This window comes from Giraffa tippelskirchi, chromosome 6, assembly GCF_054371585.1.
Source record: "Giraffa tippelskirchi isolate mGirTip1 chromosome 6, T2T-mGirTip1v1.2.pri, whole genome shotgun sequence".
Taxonomy (NCBI): Eukaryota; Metazoa; Chordata; class Mammalia; order Artiodactyla; family Giraffidae; genus Giraffa; species Giraffa tippelskirchi.
In genome coordinates, this window is record NC_137280.1 from 113,784,767 (window position 1) to 113,812,042 (window position 27,276).

The 27,276-nt window shown below is 38.2% G+C and overlaps 1 protein-coding gene across 12 annotated transcripts in view; it reads left to right on the plus strand.

Annotated features, from left to right (window-relative positions):
* NSD1 (nuclear receptor binding SET domain protein 1) overlaps nt 1-27,276 on the plus strand; it is a 139,862-nt gene that overhangs the window by 50,622 nt on the left and 61,964 nt on the right. For 11 of the 12 annotated variants that reach the window (XR_014057081.1, XR_014057080.1, XM_081501912.1 and 8 more), the window contains 3 exons: nt 7,549-7,684; nt 15,409-15,581; nt 18,314-20,897. Coding sequence is in view for 10 of the 12 variants with exons in the window: in XM_081501912.1 (XP_081358038.1) it covers nt 7,549-7,684; nt 15,409-15,581; nt 18,314-20,897 (2,893 nt within the window). In the remaining 2 variants the exon portion in view is untranslated. Of the gene's footprint in view, nt 1-3,521; nt 3,585-7,548; nt 7,685-15,408; nt 15,582-18,313; nt 20,898-27,276 lie in introns of those variants that run through there. The other variant, XM_081501917.1, reaches the window with a different exon arrangement.

Sequence of the window (27,276 nt, forward strand, 5' to 3'; positions counted from 1 at the left end):
AAAATACTGAAACTACCTACTTTTAGCATAAGAATAAAGGAGTAAGCAGGAAAAAGTTGAAATTCCAAAGGAAAATTCAGATAGCCCCGTATAATGTAATTCTTTAGAATAATGCTTAAAATTTGGTATTTTATAATATTTTTTCAGCTTTTTTTGGGGGGTTGTGCCCTGAGTCATGTGGGATTTTAGTTTTCAGGGATTGAACCCTTGCCCATTGGAGTGGAAACACAGAATCTTAACCGCTGGACCTCCAGGGAAGTCCCCAAACTTGGTATTTTAAATAAGTTACTAAACATATTTTTTTCTTCTTTTGGAATTGATAAAAGCAGTTGTTGTTATTGTTGTTTAGTTCCTAAATACCCTTTAGACTCTAGCCATCAGGCTCCTCTGTCCATGGGATTTCCCAGTCAAGAATACTGGAGTGTATTACCATTTCTTTCTCTAGGGGATCTTCCTGACAGGGATTGAAACCCACGTCTCCTGCATTGGCAGGTGGATTCATTACCACTTAACCACCAGGGAAACCTGACAGAAGTAGTAGTAGACTGTTAACAGACCTTTGGAATATGATTTTTACTTGTTTTTAAACCCCAGGATTATGTATTTATACTCTGAGTTGAAGTTGTTCTCAAAATGGATGGTTTGAACTATGGAAATCAGTTTTTAGATATCAAATAATCAAGCCTCTAAAGAGATGCATTTTGTCTTATACATTGCCGTTGTTTTCTTATGTGAGTTTAATTTTATGCAGTTATTGTTGCTTAAAATGACAACTGAGTCCTAGAGTTACAATAAGTCCTCTGATAATTGTCATGACACTATTAGTTTTCCCCCACATTAAGACCTATGTCACTGTACATTCTTGTTTATTTCTCTAATTGTGGCAAGCGGGGGCTGTTCTCTAGTTTGCGGTGCTCAGACTTCTCACTGCAGTGGCCTCTCCTGTTGCAGAGCTCGGGCCCTTGAGTGCGCAGGCTCAGTAGTTGTGGTGCCCAGGCTTGGTTGCCCTGAGAGACAGGTGCAATCTTAGTTCCTGGACCAGGGTTCAAACCGGTGTCCCTTATTTTGGCAGCACACTGGACTAGCAAGGAAGTCCTCACTGTACATTCTTAAAAAGTTATTTTAGAAGATATTGTTTGATATACCAATATACAATCCTAATGGGTTTTATATTTTGTTAAGAGGATAATCTCAGTTAAGTTTTTCTTGTATTTTTTTAATTAATTTACTTTTGGCTGTGCTGGGTCTTCGTTGCTGTGTGGACTTTTCTCTAGTTGCGGCAAGTGGGGGCTACTTTCTGGTTGTAGCTTGCTGGCTTCTCACTGCAGTAGCCCCTCACGTTGCACAGCACAGGCTCAGTAGTTGTGGTGCACAGGCTTAGTTGCTCCTCACCATGTGGGATCTTCCTGGATCGGGGATCAAATCCTTGTCCCCTGCATTGGCAGGCAGATTCTTTACCACTGAGTCACCAGAGAAGCCAAGTTATTCTTACCACAAAAATTTTGTAAATTAAAGGGAAGATACTGTTATAGTATGATTTGGTTGATGTATAGTTTACTTAAGTATACCTGGGAAGAATCTGATATCTAAGGGTTATCCACTCTGTGGTAGCATTCAGGTAGAACACAACTTTGCCTGTACCACCTGAGCTTGTTTCATCTTAGAAAACCATTATAGGTCTGGTTTGGACCTCTTGATGGAAATTCAAGGGAAAGTGAAAGTTTTGGAGTTTAGAAGTCCAGCAGTTGTTGGTAAGGGGTGGTTCCTTCTGAGGGCCGTGAGAATCTGTCCCATGCCTTTCTTACTGTCTGGTGGCCTCTGTCGAACCTTGGTTTGTAGAAAGCATTCTCCCTGTGCCTTCACATCACTTCTTTATATGTGTCTGTCTCTGTGTCCAAATTTTCCTTTTATATAAGGATATAGTTGTACTTTAGGTTGTTGTTTAGTCACTAAAGTTGTGTCCAACTCTTTGAGAATCCATGGACTATAGCCTGCTGGGCTCCTTGCCCATGAGATTTCCCAGAGAATACTGGAGTGGGTTGCCATTTCCTTCTCCAGGGGATCTTCCCAACCCAGGGATCAAACCCATGACTGCCACTCAGTAGGTGAATTCTTCACTGTTGAGCCACTTGGGAAAGCACCAGTATATTTCATCTGATTGGACATAGCTATTCTGAAATATGCTTGTCCTCCAGTTTAAGCTTAAATGACACTTCTTCACTCTAGTTTTTGCTGGTATTCTCCAGGAATTTTGGAGTCAGGAATTCATCTTTGTGTTTCTTGTTGTGCTTTGTATGTAGGTTTTTAGTTGAATTACGGGCTTTTACAAGGAGTTGTTTCAGAGTCTTTCTATCTGAGGTGGTGTTTTTAAGCTCTTCTGAGGAGTCATATTCCTTCCTCCCACCCCCTTTAATTTTCCTTTGTTCTTATTTTCTCTGTTTTCATGCTTGGAAGCCCGTTTTTGGTCTGAAATTCTTGCCGTTTCTAATTTTTTATATATTGAGGTCACTTATAGGGACTTCTCTGGCAGTCCAGTGGTTAAGAATATGCCTTCCAATTCAGGGGAATCATGTTCCATCCCAGTCTGGGAGCTAAGATCCCACATTTCTTGGGGGAGCTAAGATCATGTGCTGTGATGAAGATATTGCAGTGAACCCAAAATAACCAGAAACAATTTTTTTTTTTAAAGATCACTAGTATTTGAATGTTGTTGTTCATTACTAATATGTATTTCTATAGGCATTTTTTCCCAGTAGGTTTTCATATTGGTTTTTTTTTTTTCTTGGTTGTCTTGGTAAATGAATTAAATAGTAAGGAGAAAATTAATGTTTCAAGTTTATGAAAATCTTCACCCATGATACCTTTAGTTTAATGAAACTAGTTTTTGTGTTTCTCAGTGACTTTTTTTTTTCATCATTGTAGTTCTGGCATAGTTTCTAAATAGTTGGTATAACTTATGTAAGGCTGTGTATTGCACTTTCAGTATCCCTTAACTTCATCTGCACTTTGCATATTTCATTGTTTTCCGCATAATTTGTTTAACAGGCCTCTAGTTGGTTTTTTAAAAATTGAAGTACATTTGATTTACAATATTGCATTAGTTTCTGGCATAAAGCAAAGTGATTCAGTTACATACATTCTGCTTTCAGATTCTTTTCCATTTTAGTTTGTTATAATGTATTGGATATAGTTCTCTTTGCTTTACATTGGGACCTTGTTAATCTACGCTATGTATAGTGGTTTGTATTTGCTAATCCCAAACTCCCTAATTGATCAACCCCCCTTTTCCCCTTTAGTAACCATAAATTCATACTGTTAAGTGTGATTCTGTTTTGTAAATAAGTTCATTTGTAACATTTTAGATTCCATATATAAGTGATATCATATGTTGTTTGTCTTTCTTGGTCCAGTTTACTTCACTTAGTGTTATAATCTCTAGTTCTATCTATGTTGCAATAAAGAGCATTACTTCATCCTTTTTATGACTGAGTAGAAATTCTATTGTGCTTCCATGATGTCTCAGACGGTAAAGGATCTGCTGATCTGCCTGCAATTTGGGAGACTTGGCTTCCTTCTCTGCGTTGGTAAGATCCCCTGGAGAAGGGAATAGCTACCCACTCAAGTATTCTTGCCTGGGAAATCCCATGGACAGAGGAGCCTGACAAGCTACCGTCCATGGGGTCGCAAGGAGTCGGACACGACTGAGTGACTGACACTCGCTTTCAGAATTCCATTGTATATGCATACTGCGTCTTTATCCATTCATCTGTTGATGGACATTTAGGTTGCTTTCATGTCTTGGCTATTGTAAATAGTGCTGCTGTGAACATTGAGTTACATATATCTTTCCAGTTGGAATTTTCTCTGGATAATGCCCAGGAGGTGGATTGTTGGATCATATGGCAGCTCTGCTTTTAGTTTTTGAGAATCTTCCATAGTGTTTTCCAGTTTTTGCTTTTTTCTATACCTGTCCAGCATTTATTATTTGTAGATTTTTTTTTTCCAGTGCTGGCCATTCTGATCAGTATTAGGTGGTACCTTGTTATAGCTTTGATTTGCATTCCTCTAATAATTAGCAGTGTTGAGCATTTTTTCATTTGCCTGTTGCCTTCTGTATATCTTCTTTGAAGAAACATCTGTTTAGATCTTCTTCTTCCTTTTAAACATTAATTTGGCTGTGTGGGATCTTAGTTGCGGTATGTGGGATCTTTAGTTGTAGCATGTGGGGTTTGTGAGCAGGGGCTGCTCTTCACTGTGATGCATGGGTTTCTCATGGTGGCTTCTCTTGTTGTGGAGCACAGGCTCTTGGTGTACAAGCTTCAGTAGTTATGGTGTGTGGGCTTTGTGAGTTGTGGGACTCTGGACTCTGGCTCAGCAGTTGGGGCTCACAGGCTTAGTTGCTTCACAGCATGTGGAATCTTCCTGGCCTAGAGAGATCGAACCTATGTACCCTGCATTCACAGGTGGGTTCTTAACCATGGGACCAGCAAGAAAGACCAGATTTGTTTTTCTGTCCCATCTTGGTATCATGGTTTTAAAGTTTTGAAGCCATTATTAGCTTTGAAGTAATTTTTTTCCTGATAACTTACAGAATGATAATAGGCAAAAATGGTGCGTTTGCATCGTGCTTTTCAAAAAGTTTTTTAAAAAACATTGTAGCTTCTGTCTCTTGTTCCTAGTAAGTGTATATACATGAAGAACTAATGAAACTGTTTTTTAAAAACATTTATTAAGCACTTACTATCTGCCAGACATACTAGGCATTAGTGTTATTTTCAACTACTTTACTTTTGGCTGTGCTGGGTCTTGATTGCTGTGCAGACTTTTCTGTAGTTGTGGTGAGCAGGAGCTACTCTGTAGTTGAAGTATGGGCTTCTCATTGTAGTGGCTTGTCTTGTTGCAAAACGCAGGCTTGAGGATGAGTGGGCTTCAGCAGTTGTGACACATGGGCTCAGTAGTTGTGGTGCACAGGCTTCAGTTGTTCCTTCTCATGTGGGATCTTCCTGGACCAAGCATTGAATGCATGTCTCCTGCACTGGCTGGTGGATTCTTTGCCACTGAGCCACCAGGGATGCCTGAGACTATTTTTAGTAAAGGTATTCTGTGAGAATTACCTCTCTCTGAATGCAATCTTAAAGTTCAATGGTAACTTACAAATCATGGAATTGAGCCTAGTACTTTGGTATCCTTGAGCCCCAGATATTACTGATCATTATTTTATTTGAATGATTTCACTCATTTCATTCACAAATATTACATTTTTTTAAAAATTCCTATTTCTTTATTTGGTTGTGCTGGGTCTTAGTTGCAGCATCTGAACTCTTAGTTGTAGCACATGAGATCTAGTTCCCTGACCAGAGGTCAGACCCAGGCCCCTTGCGTTGAGAGTGAGAGTCGTAGTTATTGGACCACCAGGGAAGTCCCTATTCAGCATATTCTCTATTGAACACTTAATATGTTCCAGGTGGGTACTTCTGTAGGCAGTAAGCAGGGACAATCAGGTCTGATACAGGAACTCATCAAGCCTCTTTTGAGACTTGGAATTTATGGAAAGTCATAATGTTTGTATGCCTCCTTGGAGTAAATGTACAAATCCTTTGTCCAAGTACCTTAGGTGCTATTTTTAGCTACCTAGAAACAGTTTGGCGTATGTGACACCCCTTTGTGTGGCTTATCAGGTGAGAAGCTCAGTCCTAGTAAACACAAAGCCATCTTTCTCTCAGGGCAGGAGTCCTGTACTGTTGATGGGATGTTAAAGATGTTGTTGTTGTTCATTCAAGTCGTGTCTGACTTGTTTGTGACCCCGTGAACTGCAGCATGCCAGGCATCCCTGTCTTTCACTATCTCCCGGAGTTTGCTCAAACTCATGTGCATTGAGTCAGTGGTGCCATCCAACCACCTTATCCTTTTTTGTTCCCTTCTCCTCCTGACTCATTGGGAAGACCTTGATGCTGGGAAAGATTAAGGGCTTTTCCAGTGAGTCGGCTCTTTGCATCAGGATTACCAGAGTATTGGAGCTTCAGTATCAGTCCTTCCAGTGAATATTCAAGGTTGATTTCCTTTAGAGTTGATTAGTTTGATCTCCTTGCAGTCCAGGGGACTCGAGAGTCTTCTCAAGCACCACAGTTTGAAAGCATTGATTTTTTTGGTGCTCAGCCTTCTTTATAGTCCAACTCTCACAACCATACATGACAACTGGAAACACCATAGCTTTGACTATACAGACCTTTGTTGGCAAAGTGGTGTCTCTGCTTTTTAATATGTTGTCTAGGTTTGCCATAACTTTTCTTCCAAGCCACAAGCATCTTTTAATTTCATGGCTGCAGTCACCATCCACAGTGCTTTTGGAGCCCAAGAAACTAAAATCTGTCACTGTTTCTATTTTTTTTCCATTTATTTGCCATGAAGTGATGGGACCTGATACCATGATCTTCTTTGAATGTTGAGTTTTAAGCCAACTTTTTCACTCTTTCTCCTTCATCAAGAGGCTTTTTAAGTACCTCTTTGCTTTCTGCCATTAAAACGATGTCATCTGCATATCTGATGTTGTTGATATTTCTCCTGGCAATCTTGATTTCAACTTGAGCTTCATCCAGCCCAGCATTTTACATGGTGTACTCTGCATGTAAGTTAAATAAGCAGGGTGACAATATATAGCCTTGACATACTCCTGTTGTTCCATGTCCGGTTCTAACTGTTGTTTCTTGACCTACATACATATTTCTCAGGAGGCAGGTAAGGTGGTCTAGTATTCCCATCTCTTTAAGAATTTTCGCCTTTGGGCTTTCTCTAATTGCAGTGAGTGGGAGCAGCTCTTTCTTTGGTTGGCATAGGCTTCTCATTGCAGTGGCATCTCTTGCTGTGGAGCACAGGCTGTAGGCATGCGAGTTTCAGTAGTTGTGGTACTCAGGCTCAGTAGTTCTGTTACATGGGTTTAATTGCTTCTTGGCTTGTGGGATTTTCCTGGACTGGGGATTGAACCCGTATGCCTTGCATTGACTGGAGAATTCTTAACCACTGGCCGTTTATTGTTAATTAATTAATAGAAATGTCTATGTGTGAGAAGGATGGAGAGTATCACCTGCCCATGGGACCGCGGTATCCTCCCCACCCTCCAGTTTTATTGAGATGTAGTTGGCATGTAAGATTGTAATGGGATCAGAGTCTCTTGATATTGTTAAAATTTTTCTTGGGCTCCCTGCTTCCACCCTATGTTGTATTGTGATCCAAGGACTAAGGCAAAGATATCTTTTCCTTAGGATGAGTCTGTTTCTCTGTTACTCAGTTTTTAGTTTTTTAGAATTTGAAATATTTTCGTAGAATGTCGGTAGATTGCTTATGTTAAGCAAATATAAACTGAGAGCTACTACCAACTGGAATATGTTATAAACAGTTAAGACGAAATAATTTAGTTCTACTTATTTTGTAATTGTTGTTAAGGTGGAGTATTCATTAGGTCATGTTGTCTCAGAAGGCGTGTGGGAAGGTGATGTTTTGTTTTAAAAAGTTTTTATTTCTATTGATGCTCCATGTTTTGTCTGTCTAAAGTGTCAACCCAAGAAAAAGGCTACGCCACTGAAGTATGAAGTTGGAGATCTCATCTGGGCAAAATTCAAGAGACGCCCATGGTGGCCCTGCAGGATTTGTTCTGATCCGTTGATTAATACACACTCAAAAATGAAAGGTAAAACTTGCAGCTGACTATATATGATAAAATACAGTATGGAATTATAAATTTGCAGTTGCCTTTAGTAATAATTCATATTTACTTTTGATCATTTCGTTAGTGCATTGTTACGTATTTTAACTTATTTTGGACTTCTTTTAAAAAGGTTTGTTTTATTTTACTCTGTGATTTTAAAATTCTCATTTATTCTATCTGTAGATGCCAGGAAAATGTTAGGCTTATTATGTAAAGTTTATATTATTCAGAATTATTTTTCAGTATATTTATGTTTTTCTACTTCAGTCTTCAGATTTGTGTTACTTGTTAGTTTTAAAGCTGAAATAATTACAAAGAATGCTTATAAGTTATCTTGAATTTTAAAATCTTGATTTAAAATATTTTCTTCAGTTACTATTGTTTGTTACTTGATTATTCTGTTTGAATCTTAATGTCTTTAACTTTAGCCTAACTTTATAGCATAAGGGTGAATCTTTATTTTGAGCTCCCTGTTTCCTATTAAGATATTCTTTGATTTTATTGTAGTTTTAATATATGTATTTTAGTTTTTGACTAAGTTACTAACACATATGGGGCTTCCCTGGTTGCTCAGCTGGTAAAGAATCCGCCTGCAATGTGGGAGACTTGGGTTTGAGCCCTTGGCTGGGAAGATTCCTTAGAGAAGGGAACGGCTACCCACTCCAGTATTCTGGCTGGAGAATTCCATGGACTGTATAGTCCATGGGGTCGCCAAGAGTCAGACACGACTGAGAGACTTTCACTTGTGCTTTTTTCACTAACATATGCACAAGGTTTAAAAAAAAATCTCTGATCGGTCCCATTCTTTACCTCTTTTCAGAGAGTAGCCAATTGTTATTAATGTTTCTTTCTAAACTTACTTTATGTAAATACAACTATATATTCTAATCTCCCTACCCTCCTTTTATTTAACATAAAAGTAGCATATTTTAGGTACAGTTTTTTCACCTGTTTCACTTCTTGGGGATTATAACCATTCCCCTGTTGATGGATGCTTAGGTTGTTTCTAATCTTGGGTTGAAAATATTATACATATACATACACGCGTGTTTGTGTGCATACCAAACAGTGTTATAAACATTAATTGTATTTAATGTCTATTTATCTGTAGGATGATTTACCACAAGTGGTATGCTGGATTTTATATTTTGAATACTAGTATTGAAGTACCCAAAGACCTTTATAGTTCACTGTTTAAAGAAAATGATACCAAACTTTGTGACCTGCTTGGACATTTAAGTTCTTCTGTAGAAAATGCTTTTAGTCCCTCTTCCCTTCCTATGCCTGTGACATTGCTGGTTTCTTACTCATTGTGGTGTCCTCTATGTGCACTAGTTGGGTTGATGCCATTTATTCAACAAGTAATCAGTACGTTCTAGAAGTACTGTGCTAGGTATTGTGATATAGTCATTGGCAACGCATTTTGCTTGCACTTATGTATAATTAGAGTACAGTTAAAAAGAGAAGGCACCAGCAAATAGACAAAATAACTAGTTGCTTAACAGAGAGGTGTGTTCAGTGAAAAATACCGCTATCCAGTTGGTGATGATGTGAAGGTACCTAACCTGAACTTTTGGAGCAGGGGTAGTCAGGGCCGGTGCTGCAGGATTGTTGGGACCAGTGTTGCTGTAAAGTTATGTTTGATCTGAGATGTGATAAGGCAAGTAGAAATTAGGGAGAAAGAAGTTTCCAAGCACAGAATGTAGTATATGTTCTGCCCCTGTGAGGGCTGCAGCCCATAGAGTTATGGAACGTGGTACAGTATGAGGCTGGAGAAGTAGATGTGATTCAGATCATGCAGCATTTTGTAGACTTCATTAAATTTTGTATTTTTTCCTAAGAACAGTACCATTAACATGCTGTGAGCAGAGGGAGATGTGATCTGATCTGTATATTTTCAAGTTCACTGAGTGCAATACGGAAAATGATTTGGAGGGAGCACAGATAAATCAGAGGAGATGATTAAATGGGTTTTTACAGTGATTATGTCGAGATTATAGTGGTGAAGAGGAAATGAAGACTACTTAGGAAGTAAAATGTGTATGATTTGTTAATGGGTGGATAATGGAAAGTGAGGGAGAACGAAGACTAGGGTTTCTATATCTCAGGATGGTTCCCAAGTTTTTAGCTACACCAGCATGTAAATAATGTAGCCATTTACTGAGAACACTGGAACATCTCTAACTTGGAGGTGACATCTTCTTGTTGATATTATCTGAAGCCATGAGGAAAGCATGGATGAGTTGGCCCTGGGAGAAGATAATATGGTGAGAAAAAAAGGTGGCTCTGAGGAAGCCAACATTTGAGGTCTGTGTGGAGGAGACCGAGTGTGCAAAATAGATGGGGGAAAAAATCAGAGATGAAAGAGAAACACCAGGAGCATATGGTATTGGTGACGAGATTTGTTTTATAAAGCAAGTGTGGTCAGTTTGGTTGAACGGTGCCTAGAGATCAGATAAAACGTCCATTAGGTATAAGGAGCTGGAGATCACGGGTAATCTTTTTTGTTGGTACAGTTGTGGCTGAAGTGTGTGTGTGTGTGTGTGTGTGTGTTGGTACGGGAAAGGATTGTTAGTATTCTATGTTTATTATTGGTAGTCAATCTCTCCTAGTTTCTGTTCTCTCTCCGTATGAACTGATGCATCAATAATTTGTTATTTTTCATCATCTTGGAGATTGCCTTCAACATTCTTGTGTTGAATTTCATGTCTTCCTTGTTTTTGATTTGCTTACTATTATATAAAATACATAGTAAGCCTTTAAGTAATTTCCTGTGAAGGAAGCATGGAGGTAAAATTTTTTGATACCTTTGAGATCTGGACATATTTCTATTCTTTTCCTGTACGTGTTTGGTGGTTGAGCTGTATAAAATATTAGGCTGGAAATAATATTTGCTCACAATTCTTTGAAGGCATTGCTCCACTGTCTTTTAGCTTCCAGAGTTTTCTGTTAAATCTGAGATTGTTTTGATTTATGATCTTTTGTATGTGATTTTTGTCCTTTACTCTGAAAGCTTGTAGTCTCTTCTGTTCTGATAGTTCACAAACTATACCTTGCTGTGAGTCTGTTTTCATTCTTTGTAATGGGTACTTAGTAGGTCCCTTTTGATCTGCAAGGTTAGTTTTCTTTAGTTCTGGAACATTTTCTTGAATTTTTTCATCGATTGTTTCCTTCCCTTTATTTTCCTGTAAGTCTTATTCACATGTTGACTTTTCTGCATTGAACTGATTTTTTCTTTTTGGTTGAATTTTTGTTGTTTTGCTCTACTTCATGGGGTAGAGCACACATGAGTGTGTTGATGTAGTTGGTTCTTGGATTTGCTCACTTTTGCTTTTTTAAAAGAAGTTTCCTTTTTAAAAATTAATTGATGTGCTGAGTCTTTGTGGCTGTGCATGGGCTTTCTTTAGATTTGAGTAGGTGCTTCTCATTTCTGTGGCTTCTCTTGTTGCAGAGCATGGGTTCTAGGGGACACCGGCTTTAGAGACAGGTTTAGTTGCTCCATGGCACGTGGAACCTTCCCAGACCAGAGTTGAATCTGTGTCCCTTTCATTGGCAGGCAGATTCTTAACCATTGGACTATCAGGGAAGTCCATGCTCCCTGTTGATTGATAGATTTTAGTATCTATTACATAAGTTAACATAATCCTTACCCAGGTGTTTCCCAGCTTCCGAAACTGTGTAACATACCTGCACAGCTAATAGTTTATTCACCTGTCCCCTCTTATTCTCCTGTCCTTAATGAGTCTATCCTTGAACATCTCTTTATTGTAGTGTTAGTGGCGATTAGTAGATGGAGTGAATTTAGAAGTGCTTATTCAATTCTTCCATCTTAACCTGGAAATACTCTCACTTCATCTTGAACAGACTTTGAGCCAGTCTTGTTTTTATGTTTTTCTAAATTTTATGCTTTTCTGTACTTCCACTTCTAGAGTTCCCGTTGCAAAGCAGTCTAGGGGTAGATCAGATTGCTTCTTAGCTTTTCTCAAGGCTGGCTTCTCATTCATTTGGTTTAACTCTTGTCACCATCTGACTTTCAGCCTTCCCAAATTTTTATTGTTGTTTCTTTTCCTGTATTTTATCTTTTGTATCTTTAAAAAAATTTTTTTTATTTGGAGGATAATTGCTTTACAATGTCGTGTTAGTTCTTGCTATACAGTAATGTGAATCAACTATAACTGTACTTACATCCCCTCCATCTTGAGCCTCCCCCCACAACCACCCCCGTTTGCTTTTGTAAAAATTGCTCTTTGTTTTTCAGTTGCTAAGTCATGTCTGACTCTTTCCGATCCCATGAACAGCAGCATGCCTGGCTTCCCTTTACTTCACTGTCTCCTGGAGTTTGCTCAGACTCATGTCCATTGAGTCCATGATGGCATCCATCTCATCCTCTGTCCCCCCTTCTCCTCATGCCTTCAATCTTTCCCAGCATCAGGGTCTTTTCTAGTGAGTCAGCTCTTTGCATCAGGTGGCAAGTATTGGAGCTTGAGCATCAGTCCTTTCAGTGAATATTCAGGGCTGATTTCCTTTAGGATTGACTAGTTTGATCTCCCTACAGTTCAAGGGACATTCTCAAGAGTCTTCTACAGTACCACAGTTTGAAAGCAGCAATTCTTTGATTCTCATCTCTCTGCATCCTTACTACCAATTGTTATCTGAGTGTTGTGTTTTGTTTCGTTTTGTTTTTTTTTAAGTATAACAATGTACATATATAACAGAATTTTATCATTTCATCCATTTTTAAGTTTATAGTTTAGTGGCATTAAGTGCATTCACATTTTTGTGAAATTCTTTGCAATGTCCATCTCTAGCACTTTTTCATATTCCTGAACTAAAACTCTCTACTAACTAAACAAAACTTTCAGCCCCTGGTAAATACTAGACTACTTCCTCTTATGAATTTGACTATTCTAGGTGCTTCATATAAGTGAAATCATGCAGTGTTTGTCCATTTGTGTCTGGCTTATTTTATTTAATATAATGCCTTTAAGGTTCATCCATGTTGTTATTGTGTTATTCATTTGTAAGGCTCAGTAATTTTCACTTATATATATATACCTCATTTTGTTCATCTTTACATCCTTCAGTGGATATTTGGGTTGTTTTCTCATTTTGGTTATTGTGAATAATACTTCTATGAAGATTGGTGTTCAGCTATCTTCCCTATCTGACTTTTTATTAGTATCTAGTCCTTTTCATTTGTCTTCTTAAGCAAATCTTTCAAATTTTGTTTTCTCTCACTGCAGCCACCTTAGTTTATGTTCTAGTCATCTTGAGTATACACGAGTGGTAATTTCTGGTCTCCTGTGTCTCCTTTTTGTTTCCTCTTAAATGTAATATTCATTGGTCAAGGAAATCTATCTTTGTAAGATACAAAACTGAACCTGTAGTTCCACAGTTTAAGTGCAGTTCAGTGCTAATAGTATAATGGTCAGACTCTTAACATGGCATCCAAACTCTTCAGGTAGTTTCCCTTTCCTTCAACTTTATGATTTAGTGTTCTGAACTACTTATTGTTCCTAGCTGTTTCATTTGTTCTATTCATTTATGTCTTTGAGCGTTCTGGGCCCTCTTATGGGAGTTCTTCCCTCAATTCTCTCCTTTTAAAATTTTATACTCAGGTGTCCCATTTGTCCTCCAATTAATGATTTTCACTTAAAAAAATAAATATTAACAACCTAAGTGTCCATCAGTAGATGAACAGATAAAGCAAATGTGGAAGAAAATGTGGTATGTATACACAGTTGAATATTATTCAGCCATTCCAAAGAAAGCACCCTTTCCATTTGTGACAGCATGGAAGTACCTGGCAGGCATTATATTAAGTGAAGTACATCAGAGAAATATAAATACCGTATGAACTCCCTTACATGTGGAATCTAAAAAAACCAAAATCCAGAAAAGGAAACCAAATTCATAGATACTGAGAATAGATTGCTTGCTGTCAGAGGCCGGGGGTGGGGTGGGGCAGGAATGGCAAAATGGGTGAAAAGGGGGTCAGAAGTTACAAAGTAATAGTTACAAAAGAAATAAGTCACATAGATGTAATATACAACATGGCAACTGTAGTTGATACTGCATTGTATATTTGAAATTTGCTAAGAGAGTAGATCTTAAAAGTTCTTATCACAAGAAAAAACATTTTTGTAAGTATGTATGGTGATGGATTGATATAAATCATTATGTTGTATAACTGAAACTAATTACACCTTAATGTTAACAAATGCCATTGCCAATACATGCCATCAAATGATAAATTTGAGTGTATGCAAGGCACTCAAAGATTTTTAAAAAACTCAATGTTCATGTTACATCAATTAGCATGCTGTTTTACCATAATCTCTTTATACTATATATCTCGTACCCTTCAGGCAGTGAATTCTTTCCATTGTCTGTGAGTGTTTTTGCCTCTCTGTATGGTGTTCTTTGTGTAGTGAGTGCTTTTAGTTCTCTGTATACTGGCACATCATAAATGTTCAGGTTGTAGTAATTGAATTTACTTGTTTTTGGGAGAATGACTTACTTTTCAGATTGACTTTAAGAATCTGTGTGTGTGTGTACATTTAATCTTCCTTTATAAGTGGTTTCTATTGAAGTGTTTACCAGGTAGAGACTAAGGAGTTCAGCTTTTTTTTTTTTTAAACAGAACTTGTTTTTAAAATGTACAATAAAAACAAAATTTAACCAGGTTGTAATTCAGTGTGAGTTAAAAGTGAATTTTTATATAAAATAATTTCCTTTTTTTAAAGACAAATCATTTTACCTGTGTATCCCTGGCTGTATTTCTTTTGTGACCTTTTTTTTTTTTTTTTTACTGGTATGAAAAATGCTAAGAAAATAAGTGTATAGAAGTACATATATTATGTAAATTAGATTATAATCTTTTCTGGATGAGATTTGTATTGATTTTTGACAATTGCATGCATATAACTTTGGACAGCCAAGAAACTGTAGAATAACTGAATTTTTTTCTCTGGTAATTCTAAATTTATTATTTATTTATTAAGTTATTTCTTTATTTAATAATAGTTATTATTTATTTAATTTTTTCTTTTCTTTCTTTTTAAAAAATTTCTGTAGTTTGAATTATCAAGTCCCACTTTCTCTGCAAATCCAGTGTTTCATTCTGAATTTGTTCTCTCTGAAGTTGTTGAATTTATTATTGTTTGTAAAATGAAGGTTATACCACTTATTTTTTAGAGTTCATTGTGAAGAATACATGAAGAGCAGCTTGTCCAGAGTAGCTGTGCCATAAGTGTTAAGCACATCATATGTGGAATAATGTTGAAACATTTCTTCCTCCTTATATTTTAGCATGCTGTTTTATAAGTTTGTTTAGTGGTTAGTTCTTGGTAATTGTCATTTTTACAATACTGCAACTTATTATATGCCCTTTGTGATTTCTGGTAATGAGGGTATAAAACTTCTGGTTTGGAATAGATAGCATATCATCAGAGCAAAACATTATATTGTTTCATTAACATCTTAACCATTTGCTTGTCACATAAATTGAAATTTTACTTTCTATCTGATGTACCTTAAAGTTTCTTTTTCTGTAGGTTTTTTAGCTTGTTATTTTTTATGTTACTTTTAAGTGACAAGAGGCTTCTTTGCAACTGCCATGTTGCTGTTCTCTTGATGATGAGTAGTCTTTTTTTTTTTTTTTTTCTTTTTAAAGTAATGACATTGTGGTTTTTGTTTTTATCTAGTTTCTAACCGCAGGCCCTATCGACAGTACTACGTGGAGGCTTTTGGAGATCCTTCTGAGAGAGCCTGGGTGGCTGGAAAAGCAATCGTTATGTTCGAAGGCAGACATCAATTTGAAGAGCTACCTGTCCTTAGGAGAAGAGGGAAGCAGAAAGAGAAGGGATATAGGCATAAGGTATTTTTTTTTTTTTAAGCGTCTCAGATTATCTTCTTAGGATTAGGGAGGGAGGAATCCCCAACATTTCTGGGACCAGTTTTATGGAGCATAATTTTTCCACGAACCAAGGTGGAGGGTATGGTTTTGGGATGACTCTTTTAAGGAGCACGCAGTTCACAGTAGGGTTCTCACTCCTATGAGAATCTAATGCCACCGCTGATTGATGGGAGGCAGAGTTCAGGTGGTTTATGTTAGCCATGGGGACTGACTCATCTGTCGCTCACTTTCTGCTGTGTGGCCCAGGTCCTAACAGGTCATGGACCAGTATCAGTCTGGGGGTTGGGGACCCTGGTTTATAGGATTAGTCAAAGGAAGAAATGTTATAATTTTTGAAATATAAGTTGATAGTAGGATGTGGAAAATCCCATGGATGGAGGAGCCTGTAGGCTGCAGTCCATGGGGTCGCTAAGAGTCGGACTCGACTGAGTGACTTCACTTTCACTTTTCACTTTCATGCATTGGAGAAGGAAATGGCAACCCACTCCGGTGTTCTTGCCTGGAGAATCCCAGGGACGGGAGAGCCTGGTGGGCTGCCGTCTATGGGATCACAACAGAGTTGGACACTACTGAAGCGACTTAGCAGCAGTAGCAGCAGCAGCAGTAGGATGTTGGTGAGAAAATTGTCAGAAAGCATTTTTTTTTTTTTGTTTTTTTTGCAGGGATAAGATGGGGCTAACCTTCCAAATAATTCTTCTCAATTACTTGAGAAGTGATTTCAGCTTACTTTTGCCATGTCACTTACATGTGATGGTACAAAATGGTACTACCAGTCATGTTTGGGTCTATCTAATTTAAGCAGAAAATGATCATCAAAATGAAATGTTCTTCTCCCTCTCTAGATTAATTATTTCTCTTAAAAATGACAAATATAAGGCTTTGAACATTCTTGTTTTGTTTGTCATTTTGGTTTTCGTGTGTGATTATGAATGCTTAAGATTATAGTTTCAAACCTTGTTATGTTTTAATAAAGAACATAATGTTTTTCTTTCATTTGCTTGATGTTGTGTTTAGCTATTTCTTTTGATACTCCTTTATAGTCCATTCTATAAGGGGAAATAGTTTCTTTTAGATTTGTATTTCCTTCTTTTAGACTGTTATATACAAATCACAATTTTTACAAATTTGAGTCAGTATGCAGTCCCTGCTGTTTCCAGCTGGAGTTTCTTCATCTCTAAGACTAAGATAACAATATGTACCTTGTTGAACTCTTGTGAGGATTAGAAATAAATACTTGGTATGACGACAGAGGATGAGATGGTTGGATGGCATTACTAACTCGATGGACATGGGTTTGGGTAGACTCCAGGAGTTGATGATGGACAGGGAGGCCTGGCACACTGCGATTCATGGGGTCGCAAAGAGTCGGACACGACTGAGCGACTGAACTGAACTGATGTCACAACATTCATGCTTTGAAACAACTAATGTGTGCTACTGTTAGGATACAGGAGGCTAACTGCATCCTTTCTAATACTCTGGGTAGTTGGTGGTAGGGAGATAGCAAAGTTTTTGTGTCAAGCCTCTAAGTATGTGTATTAAACAAGCCCCCTTTCAAAAGAGTTTGCTTGTGCTTTCAGGTTCTGGAAAATTGATTTACTATGACCGTAGTTAGACAATTAATGGCTGTGTGTTTGTGTCTAAAGTAAATCAGATGATCTGTGTATTGCTTTATAAGAAGAGGCTACCTGTGTAGTGGCCTGAATTGTTACATGATCAGCAGAACATCTCTTTCACAAGTATTAAAGTATTTGTGGACACTAAATGATAGTTAGAACCTTGACTAACATCTATTGTATGAAGCCAGGGAGGGAAAGAAGAGTCTCGAAGATTAGATACATTTCACAGAGCCTCGATGCCTTTATGCTGTGCTGCTGTTGCTGCTGAGTCGCTTCAGTCATGTCCGACTCTGTGTGACCCCATAGACAGCAGCCCACCAGGCTCCTCTGTCCCTGGGATTGTCCAGGCAAGAATACTGGAGTGGATTGCCATTTTCCTTTTCCACCTTATGCTATGAGGATTCAAGAAAAGAGCATATGTAACTTGTTAAGATATCCAGGGTGTATTGGTGTCTCTGGACTACATGATTAAGCCCAAGACACTGTTTGGTTATAATCCAGATTGTATGTGAAATGTATAGAAAATTCTTGATTAGTCAAGGGCCTGGTGATAACCTGAGTTGCAAATTTCAGGTCTTCTAGGGGAGATCTGACTTAACTCATTTCCAGTCCTAGTTTTTCCACAGTCATCTTCTTTAGCCTTTTGTTTTCTCTTTTATGCAACTGAGCAAATGCTTGGCCTTCATAATTCAGGAAGGAAATCTTTATGATTGGTGGAGTAAGTAGGAGTCATCTGGTTATTCCTTGACTTAGTAATATAATGTTGATTAGTAATGTAATGTCATAGTCTAATTTATGGTCCACTTTTTTGTGCTTTTACTGGCAAGGAGAGTGGAGGGTTTCCAAGATCAGTCTTTCTCCAGTGATAGATCTTAGTGATAGAAGAAGTGTTGCGGAATCCCCATTAGCTAAGGTCTGACTGGGCTGTGGGAGCTAACTGCCTGACAGTCCCATAAAAGAGCCTCGAAGAAATATAACAAGGCTTGAAAAGCTTCTGATTTGATAGGTGTTCAGTGATCAGTTTCCTCTTCTATTTCTTAGATGAGTAATAATGTTTTTTTCTTTACATTTAAGGTTCCTCAGAAGATTTTGAGTAAATGGGAAGCCAGTGTTGGTCTTGCTGAGCAGTATGATATTCCCAAAGGGTCGAAGAACCGGAAATGTGTCACCAGTTCAATCAAGTTGGACAGTGAGGAGGATATGCCATTTGAGGACTGTACAAATGATCCTGAATCAGAACATGACCTGTTGCTTAATGGCTGCTTGAAATCTCTGGCTTTTGACTCTGAACATTCTGCAGATGAGAAGGAGAAACCTTGTGCTAAGTCTCGAGCCAGAAAGAGCTCTGATAATCCAAAAAGGACTAGTGTGAAAAAGGGCCATATGCAATTTGAAACACATAAGGAAGAACGGAGGGGAAAGATTCCAGAAAACCTTGGCTTAAACTTTATTTCTGGGGATGTGTCTGATAAGCAGGCCTCGAATGAACTTTCCCGGATAGCAAACAGCCTCACAGGGCCGAGCACTGCCCCAGGAAGTTTCCTGTTTTCTTCTTGTGCAAAAAACACTGCAAAGAAAGAATTTGAGACTTCAAATTGTGACTCTTTACTGGGCTTGTCTGAGGGTGCCTTGATCTCTAAACGTTCTGGGGAGAAGAAGAAACTCCAGCGAAGTCTGGTGTGTAGTTCGAAAGTACAGCTCTGCTATATTGGAGCAGGTGATGAAGAAAAACGAAGTGATTCCATTAGTATTTGTACCACTTCTGATGATGGAAGCAGTGATCTGGATCCTGTAGATCATAGTTCAGAGTCTGATAACAGTGTCCTTGAAATTACAGATGCTTTTGATAGATCAGAGAACCTGTTACCTGTGCAGAAAAATGAAAAGGTAAAGTATTCTAGGTATCCTGCCACAAACACTAAGGTAAAAGCAAAGCAGAAGTCTCTGATTACTAACTCACATACGGACCACCTAATGGATTGCACCAAGACAACAGAGCCTAGAACTGAGACGTCTCAGATTAATCTCTCTGATCTTAAAGTGTCAACTCTTGTCCGAAAACCCCAACCAGATTTTAGAAATGATGGTTTTTCTCCAAAATTCAACACATCATCAAGCATTTCCAGTGAGAACTCAATAATAAAAGGTGGGGCTAAAAATCAAGCTCTGTTACATTCAAAAAGCAAACAGCCCAAAATCCGAAGTATCAAGTGCAAACATAAAGAAAACCCAGTTGTAGTAGAACCTCCAGTTGCAAATGAGGACTGCAGTTTGAAATGCTGCTCTTCTGATAACAAAGGCTCTCCTTTGGCCAGCATTTCCAAAAGCGGGAGAGTGGATGGACTGAAACTACTGAGCAACATGCATGAGAAAACCAGGGATTCGAGTGACATAGAAACAGCAGTGGTGAAACACGTTCTTTCAGAGTTGAAGGAACTCTCTTACAGATCGTTAAGTGAAGATGTCAGTGACTCCGGAACGTCAAAGCCATCGAAACCATTACTTTTTTCTTCTGCCTCTGGTCAGAATCACATACCTATTGAACCTGACTACAAATTCAGTACATTACTAATGATGTTGAAAGATATGCATGATAGTAAGACCAAGGAGCAACGAATAATGACAGCTCAGAACTTGGTCTCTTATCGGAGTCCAGGTCTTGGGGACTGTTCTACCAGTAGTCATGTGTCAGCTCCTAAGGTCTTGGTTTCAGGAGGTTCCAATCACAGTTCAGAAAAAAGTGGAGATGGCACTCAGGATCCCGTCCACCCTGGCCCTGGTGGGGGCAACTCGGCACTGTCTGGGGAGTTGTCTACTTCCCTGCCTGGCTTGGGGTCTGATAAAAGAGACCTCCCTGCTTCTGGCAAAAATCGTTCAAACTGTGTTACTAGGCGCAACTGTGGTCGATCAAAGCCATCCAAATTTCGAGATGGTTTTTCAGCCCAGATGGGAAAGAACACAGTGAACCGTAAAGCCTTAAAAACAGAACGCAGAAGAAAACTGAACGAGCTTCCAGCTGTGACTCTTGAGGCTGCACTACAGGGAGACAGAGAGAGTAGGGTTTCAGAGAACAGCTCCTCCAGAGGTGAGGCAGAAGACCCTGGTAAAGAACCACCCCTTCAATTAATGGGCCATTTAACAAGTGAAGATGGTGTGCATTTTTCCAGTGTTAGTTTTGATAATAAAGTCAACCAGTCTGACCCTGAAAAAATTCCTGAAAAAGGCCCCTCTTTTGAAATCAGAAAAGTCCCAGAGCTGGACTCTGAAATGAACAGTGAGAATGATGAACCCAATAGTATAAATGAAGCAGTGCCTAAAAAGCGATGGCAGCGTTTAAACCAAAGGCGCACTAAACCTCGTAAACGCACTAACAGATTTAAGGAGAAAGAAAACTCGGAGGGTGCCTTTGGGGTCTTGCTTTCTGCTGACCCTGTAAAAAAGGAAGACGAATTCCCAGAGCAGAGACCTCCTGCTTCGACAAACAAACTCGAGGATGCACTGACAGATCCAAATCATGCCGACCACTTAGATTCAGCTGGGCCACGGTTGAATGTTTGTGATAAATCCATTGCCAGCAATGAGGAGATGGAAAAGGAGCCAGGAATTCCCAGTTTGACTCCTCAACCTGAGCTCCCCAGGATTCCTCCCCAGGAACCAGGTAAAGATTCCTAACTGCAAAAGAAAGGGACTAGATGAAGTGATGATAATGATACCCTTCCAAGTTTGGTCTGTTTTCACAGAAGACCTAAGTGTAAATTGGGAGGGAAGGGTTAATTAAGTGAAAAAAGGGCTTTATGTAGAAGGGTCTGAATTTTGATGACCAGGTTTCCACATACGTTCAGAAGTTACATTTTACCAAGAAGCTCTTTTTTCTTCTGCTTTTAATAAGTATCAAGAACATTTTGTTTCTCCTCCCCATTTCATACCTTTTAAAATCTGTGAACTTTTGGGGACTCTGTATTTGAGATGTTCTGAGCATAAGATTAAAATCTAGTTGTTAGTTTACAGAAAGCAAATAGATTTTATTGAATGTTAAGCTCTTACAGCTTAAGGAAGGTTCTCCTGTTATATAGACAAAGAGGATATGTTTTTGAAAAAATGTGACTGTTTTATAGTACTTATATGAAGAACTTAGATGTCTTGCATCCCTTCTGGAATGAAGTTTGAGAATAAATTTTAAAAAATCTGAAATACCTTAGCTGCAGAAGGAAAGTAGCGTAAGTTTTTCAAAATATAAGTATTATGCATTGAGGATAAAACTGACTTTCCTTAAAAGATTTCTGCATATTGTTTACCATAGTAGATTCTGTTTTCTAACAGCTTTATTGAAATATAATTCACATATCATAAAGTTCACCTTTTGAAAGTTTGTACTTCAGTGGTTTTTAGTATACTCAGAGACTTGCACATCATGTTTATACATGATTAATTTTGGAACATTTGCATCACCCTAGAAAGAAATCATGCAACCTTTATCAATCTGTCTTCATTTCGCCAGAGATACTTTGACCATACGGTTAAGGGTTTATTTCTGTACTCTCTGTTCTGTTGATCTATATGTTCATCTTTATGGTAATAACAGGTTTGTTTTGACTACTGTAGTTGTGTAATATGTTTTGAAAACAATGTATGATCAGTCTTTGTTCTTTGTCAAGAGTATTTGGGGTCCTTTGGGATTTCATGTGAATTTTAGGATGGCTTTTTTGTATTTCTGCAAAAAATGACATTGGGATTTTGATAGAGTACTGAATCTGGAGATGACTTGTATAGTATGGATGTTTTGTTAATGTTAAGTCTTTGAATCCATGAAGATAGGATGTCTTTTCATTTATTTGTGTTTAGTACTCAATTTCTTCACATCCTTGCTTAAGTTTATTTGTGAGTGTTTTATTCTTTTTTTTATCATATTGTAAGATTGTTTTCTTAATTTTCTTTTTGAATTGTTTGTTATTGTATACAAACACAAACTAATTTTTTAAACATTATTTAATTCATTTATTTTTAATTGAAGGATAATTGCTTTACAATATTGTGTTGGTTTCTACTAAACATCAGCACATAATCTGATGTTTTTTAAAAAATGTTTAGTTTTGACTGTGCTGGGTCTTCATTGCTGTGAGGGCTTTTCTCTAATTGTGGCAAGTAGGGGCTGTACTCTCTAGTTGCAGTGTGCGGGGCTCTCATTGCGGTGGCTTCTCTTGTTGCTGAGCACAGGCTCTACGGTGAGCAGGCTTCAGTAGTTGTGGCTCCTGGACTCAGTAGTTGTGGCACACGGGCTTAGCTGCTCCTTGGCATGTGGGGTCTTTCTGGATCAGGGATCAAACCCATGTCTCCTGCATTGGCAGGCAGATTCTTTACCACTGAGCCACCAGGGAAACCCAGAAACACAACTGAGTTTTAAATGTTGATTTTTCTATCTTGCAGCTTTACTGAATTCATTATTATTTTTATGGCTTTTTTTGTGTAATCTTTAGGGTTTTCTTTACATAAGGTCATGGCATCTATGAACTGACATCATTTTACTTTTCCCTTTCCAATTTGAATGTCTTTTATTTACAAAATGTCTTTTATTTGTAATTGTTTATAATTCTTGTCAAATTGCTCTGGCTTGGACTTCCAGTATCATGTTAAATTGGCAAGAATGGGCATCCTAGCCCTCTTCTGATCTTTCAGTTTTTCACCATAGACGCTCATGTTAGCTGTGGGATTTTCATATATAACCTTTATTTTAGACTATTTCTTTATGTTCCTAGTTTGTTGAGTGTTTTCTATTAGGAGAAAGTGTTGAATTTAGTCTTTTCTGCACCAGTTGAGATGAGCATGGTGCTTCCCAGGTGACTCACAGGTTAAGAATATTCCTGCCAAAGCAGGAGAGGCAAGAGATGTGGGTTCTATCCTGGATCTGCACTCATGTCACACGCTAGCAAAGTAATGCTTGAAATTCTCCAAGCCAGGCTTCAACAGTACATGAACCGTGAAATTCCAGATGTTCAGGCTGGATTTAGAAAAGGCAGAGGAATCAGAGATAAAATTGCCAACATCCGTTCAGTTCAGTTCAGTTGCTCGGTTGTATCCGACTCTTTGCGACCCCATGAACCGCAGCACGCCAGGCCTCCCTGTCCCATCACCAACTCCCGGAGTCCACCCAAACCCATGTCCATCGAGTCAGTGATGCCATCCAACCATCTCACCCTCTGTCGTCCCCTTCTCCTCCTTTCCCAGCATCAGGGTCTTTTCAAATGAGTCAGCTCTTCGCATCAGGTGGCCAAAATACTGGAGTTTCAGCTTCAGCATCAGTCCTTCGAATGAATGTTCAGGACTGATCTCCTGTAGGATGGACTGGTTGGATCTCCTTGCAGTCCAAGGGACTCTCAAGAGTCTTCTCCAACACCATAGTTCAAAAGCATCAATTCTTCACTGCTCAGCTTTGTTTATAGTCCGACTCTCACATCCATACATGACCACTGGAAAAACCATAGCCTTGACTAGACGGACCTTTGTTGGCAAAGTAATGTCTCTGCTTTTTAATATGCTGTCTAGGTTGGTCATAACTTTCCCTCCAAGGAGTAAGTGTCTTTTAATTTCATGGCTGCGATCACCATCTGCAGTGATTTTGGAGCCCAGAAAAATAAAGTCAGCCACTGTTTCCCTGTCTATTTCCCATGAAGTGATGGGACCGGATGCCATGATCTTAATTTTCTGAATGTTGAGCTTTAAGCTCTCCTCTTTCACTTTCGTCAAGAGGCTCTTTAGTTCTTTTTCACTTTCTGCCATAAGGGTGGTATCATCTGCACATCCATTAGATCATCAAAAGAACAGGAGAGTTCCAGAAAAACATCTACTTCTGCTTTATTGACTACGCCAAAGCCTTTGACTGTGTGGATCACAAAAAACTGTGGAAAATTCTTAAAGAGTTGGGAATACCAGACCACCTTACCTTCCTCCTGAAAAATCTGTATGCAGGTCAGGAAGCAACAGTTAGAACTGGGCATGGAACAACGGACTGGTTCCAAATCGGGAAAGGAGTAAGTCAAGGCTGTATATTTTCAGCCTGCTTATTTAACTTCTATGCAGAGTACATCATTCAAAATGCTGAGCTGGATAAAGCACAAGCTGGGATCAAGATTGCCAGGAGAAATATTAATAACCTCAGATATGCAGATGGCACCACCTTTATGACAGGAAGCGACGAGGAACTAAAGAGCTTCTTGATGAAAGTGAAAGAGGAGAGTGAAAAAGCTGACTTAAAACTCAACATTCAAACAACGAAGATCATGGCATTCAGTCCCATCACTTCATGGCAAATATATGGGGAAACAATAGAAATAGTGAGAGACTTTATTTTTTTGGGCTCCAAAATCACTGCAGATGGTGACTGCAGCCATGAAATTAAAAGATGCTTGCTCCTTGGAAGAAAAGCTATGACCAACGTAGACAGCGTATTAAAAAGCAGAGACATCACTTTGCTAACGAAGGTCTCTCTAGTCAAAGCTCTGGTTTTTCCAGTAGTCATGTATGGATGTGAGAGTTGGACTATAAAGAAAGCTGAACGGCAAAGAATTGATGCTTTTGAACTATGGTGTTGGAGAAGACTCTTGAGAGTCCCTTGGACTGCAAGAAGATCCAACCAGTCCATCCTAAAGGAAATCAGTCCTGAATATCCATTCGAAGGACTGATGCTGAAGCTGAAACTCCAATACTTTGACCACCTGATGCGAAGAAGTGACTCTTTGGAAAAGACCCTGATGCTGGGAAAGATTGAAGGCGGGAGTAGAAAGGGACGACAGAAGATGAGATGGCTGGATGACATCACCGACTTGATGGGCACGAGTTTACTCAAACATGAGTTGCTCAAGCTCTGGGAGTTGGTGTTGGACAGGGAAGCCTGACCTGCTGCAGTCCATGCGGTGGCAAAGAGTCCAAAGTGACTGAACTGAGCTGAAAGGTATTGAAATCATACAGAGTGCTATCTTATTACTGTGGAATTATGTTAAAGATCAATAGCAAAGGATATTTGAAAATAACCCATATATTTTCAAGTGTAATGTGACATTTACCAAGAACGATCTTTGACCTAGCCATGGAAAGTTTCAATAAAGGTAGAACACTGAAAAAAACACAAAGGGCGATTGCAGAGAAGAAAGCATTTAAATGATTTTTTTGAAAATAACCTGTATATTTTCAAGTGTAATGTGACATTTACCAAGATCGTTGACCTAGCCATTGAAAGCTTCAGTAAAGTTTGAAGACTGAAAAAGCACAAAGGGCAATTGCAGAGAAGTAAGCATTTTAATGAGCCGTTAGTATCAGAATGAGAAATTTGTATCAAAGATACTTTAAAAATCCCATGTATTTGGAAATTAATTGTCCACTTTCAAACAGTAGGTGTATCTAAGAAGCCATAGCAAGGAAATAGAAAATATTTGTAATAGAATAAAAATGCAAAGAGAATTTACCAGAATTTGTTGCATGCAGCTGAAGCTGCTCAGTGTAGTTGAATACAATGTGGAGTTTTGAATGAGGTATGAAAAACAAAACAAATAATGGACACTAGGATAAAAATTTGTGAAATTTGAGCAAAATCTGTAGTTTAGTTAATAATGTTGTATCACATGTTAATTTCCTGTTTTTGTTTGTTTTTTTACAGAACATAGTATTTCTTTAGGTTCTCAGAATTGGATTAGAAATTCCAAGCCTCAATCAAAAAATCTTTTTAAATCACTAAGAAGATAAGCTTTCTAGACTTTGAGCTGTAATACTCGATGCCAAAATACATGGAATTATATCAAAGTTTTGAGTGAATATAAATTAGAAATCTCGCATTCAAATTAAGTCAAACAAATGGAATGAATGTCATAAAATTTTTTGCTAGACAATAACTCATTTTTTCCAAAATATATGTTATACATACCGTGTGTGTATATATATATATATATGCATACACCCACACAAAAGCTTTTCTAGTATGCTTATAAAGACTTAAGAAAGAAAAATTTTTAAAAAAGGATGGATAAATTGGAAAACATATGTTGAATGAAATAGTAGCACTGATTTTGAAATAGAAGAAGTAAAATAAACTAGACAAAAGTAAAAATCATCATAGAGTGTACTTGTTTTTAAACACGACTGCTGCTTAGAAACACATCTGGAGCTTTGGAGAAAAAAGTAATACCTGGGCATTTGTGTTCTTCAAGAAATTCCAAGATAATTTTGATATGCATCTGGATTTTAAAAAGTGATTACAGGTTTTTCTAAAAATGGTAGTTTAGTCTTAAACAATTCTATTATTTTTTGTTGACTATTATTATTTTTTGTTGACTGTCATGATTTCTTTTAGATATCCGTGTTCTCTTGTAGATCACTGAGTTTCCTTAATACTGTTGTTTTGAATTCTTTGATAATTCATAGATCTCTGTTACTTTATGATTAGTGCCTGGAGATTTGTTTTTATTCTTTGGGATATGTTTCCTTGTTTCTTCGTATATTTCATGATCCTCCCTACCCCCCCGCCCTGAGTTTCATGCATTTGAATTTGATTAAACAGCCACTTTTCTTGAGTCTTTACAGACTGGCTTCATATAGGGGAAGGCACACCAATCATCTTGGCTAGAGATTCTGGGGACCTCTGGAATCTTTTTTGGAGAATGGGCTTCTGTGTGTAGTTTCCTAATCTGAGAGGTTTGTCTATTTCTTTTTCATGAGTTTGCAATCTCTTGCTTCCTCTTGTGTTTTTCTGCAGTACTGCAAGTTAGTTGTTGCTATTGCAACAAGCTTTCTCACTGTCTTTAATTCTCAGTAGCTCCCAGGTATCTGAAGAGGCCAGCTCTCTGTTAGCTCCCATAAGCAGGACAAACAGGTACTAGTCCCTTGGGCAATTTTCTAAAAATCAGATTTCCAAATACTCCCTCTTTTACCTCCCTTTGTAGAAAGAAGCCAGGAGTTGAGTACCTTCTCCCAGTCTTACTAATCTGGCCCCTGTCTGTGTCATTATAGCCCCTCTGGTTCCACAACATGTTGTTCGCTCTCTCCCTTATTTT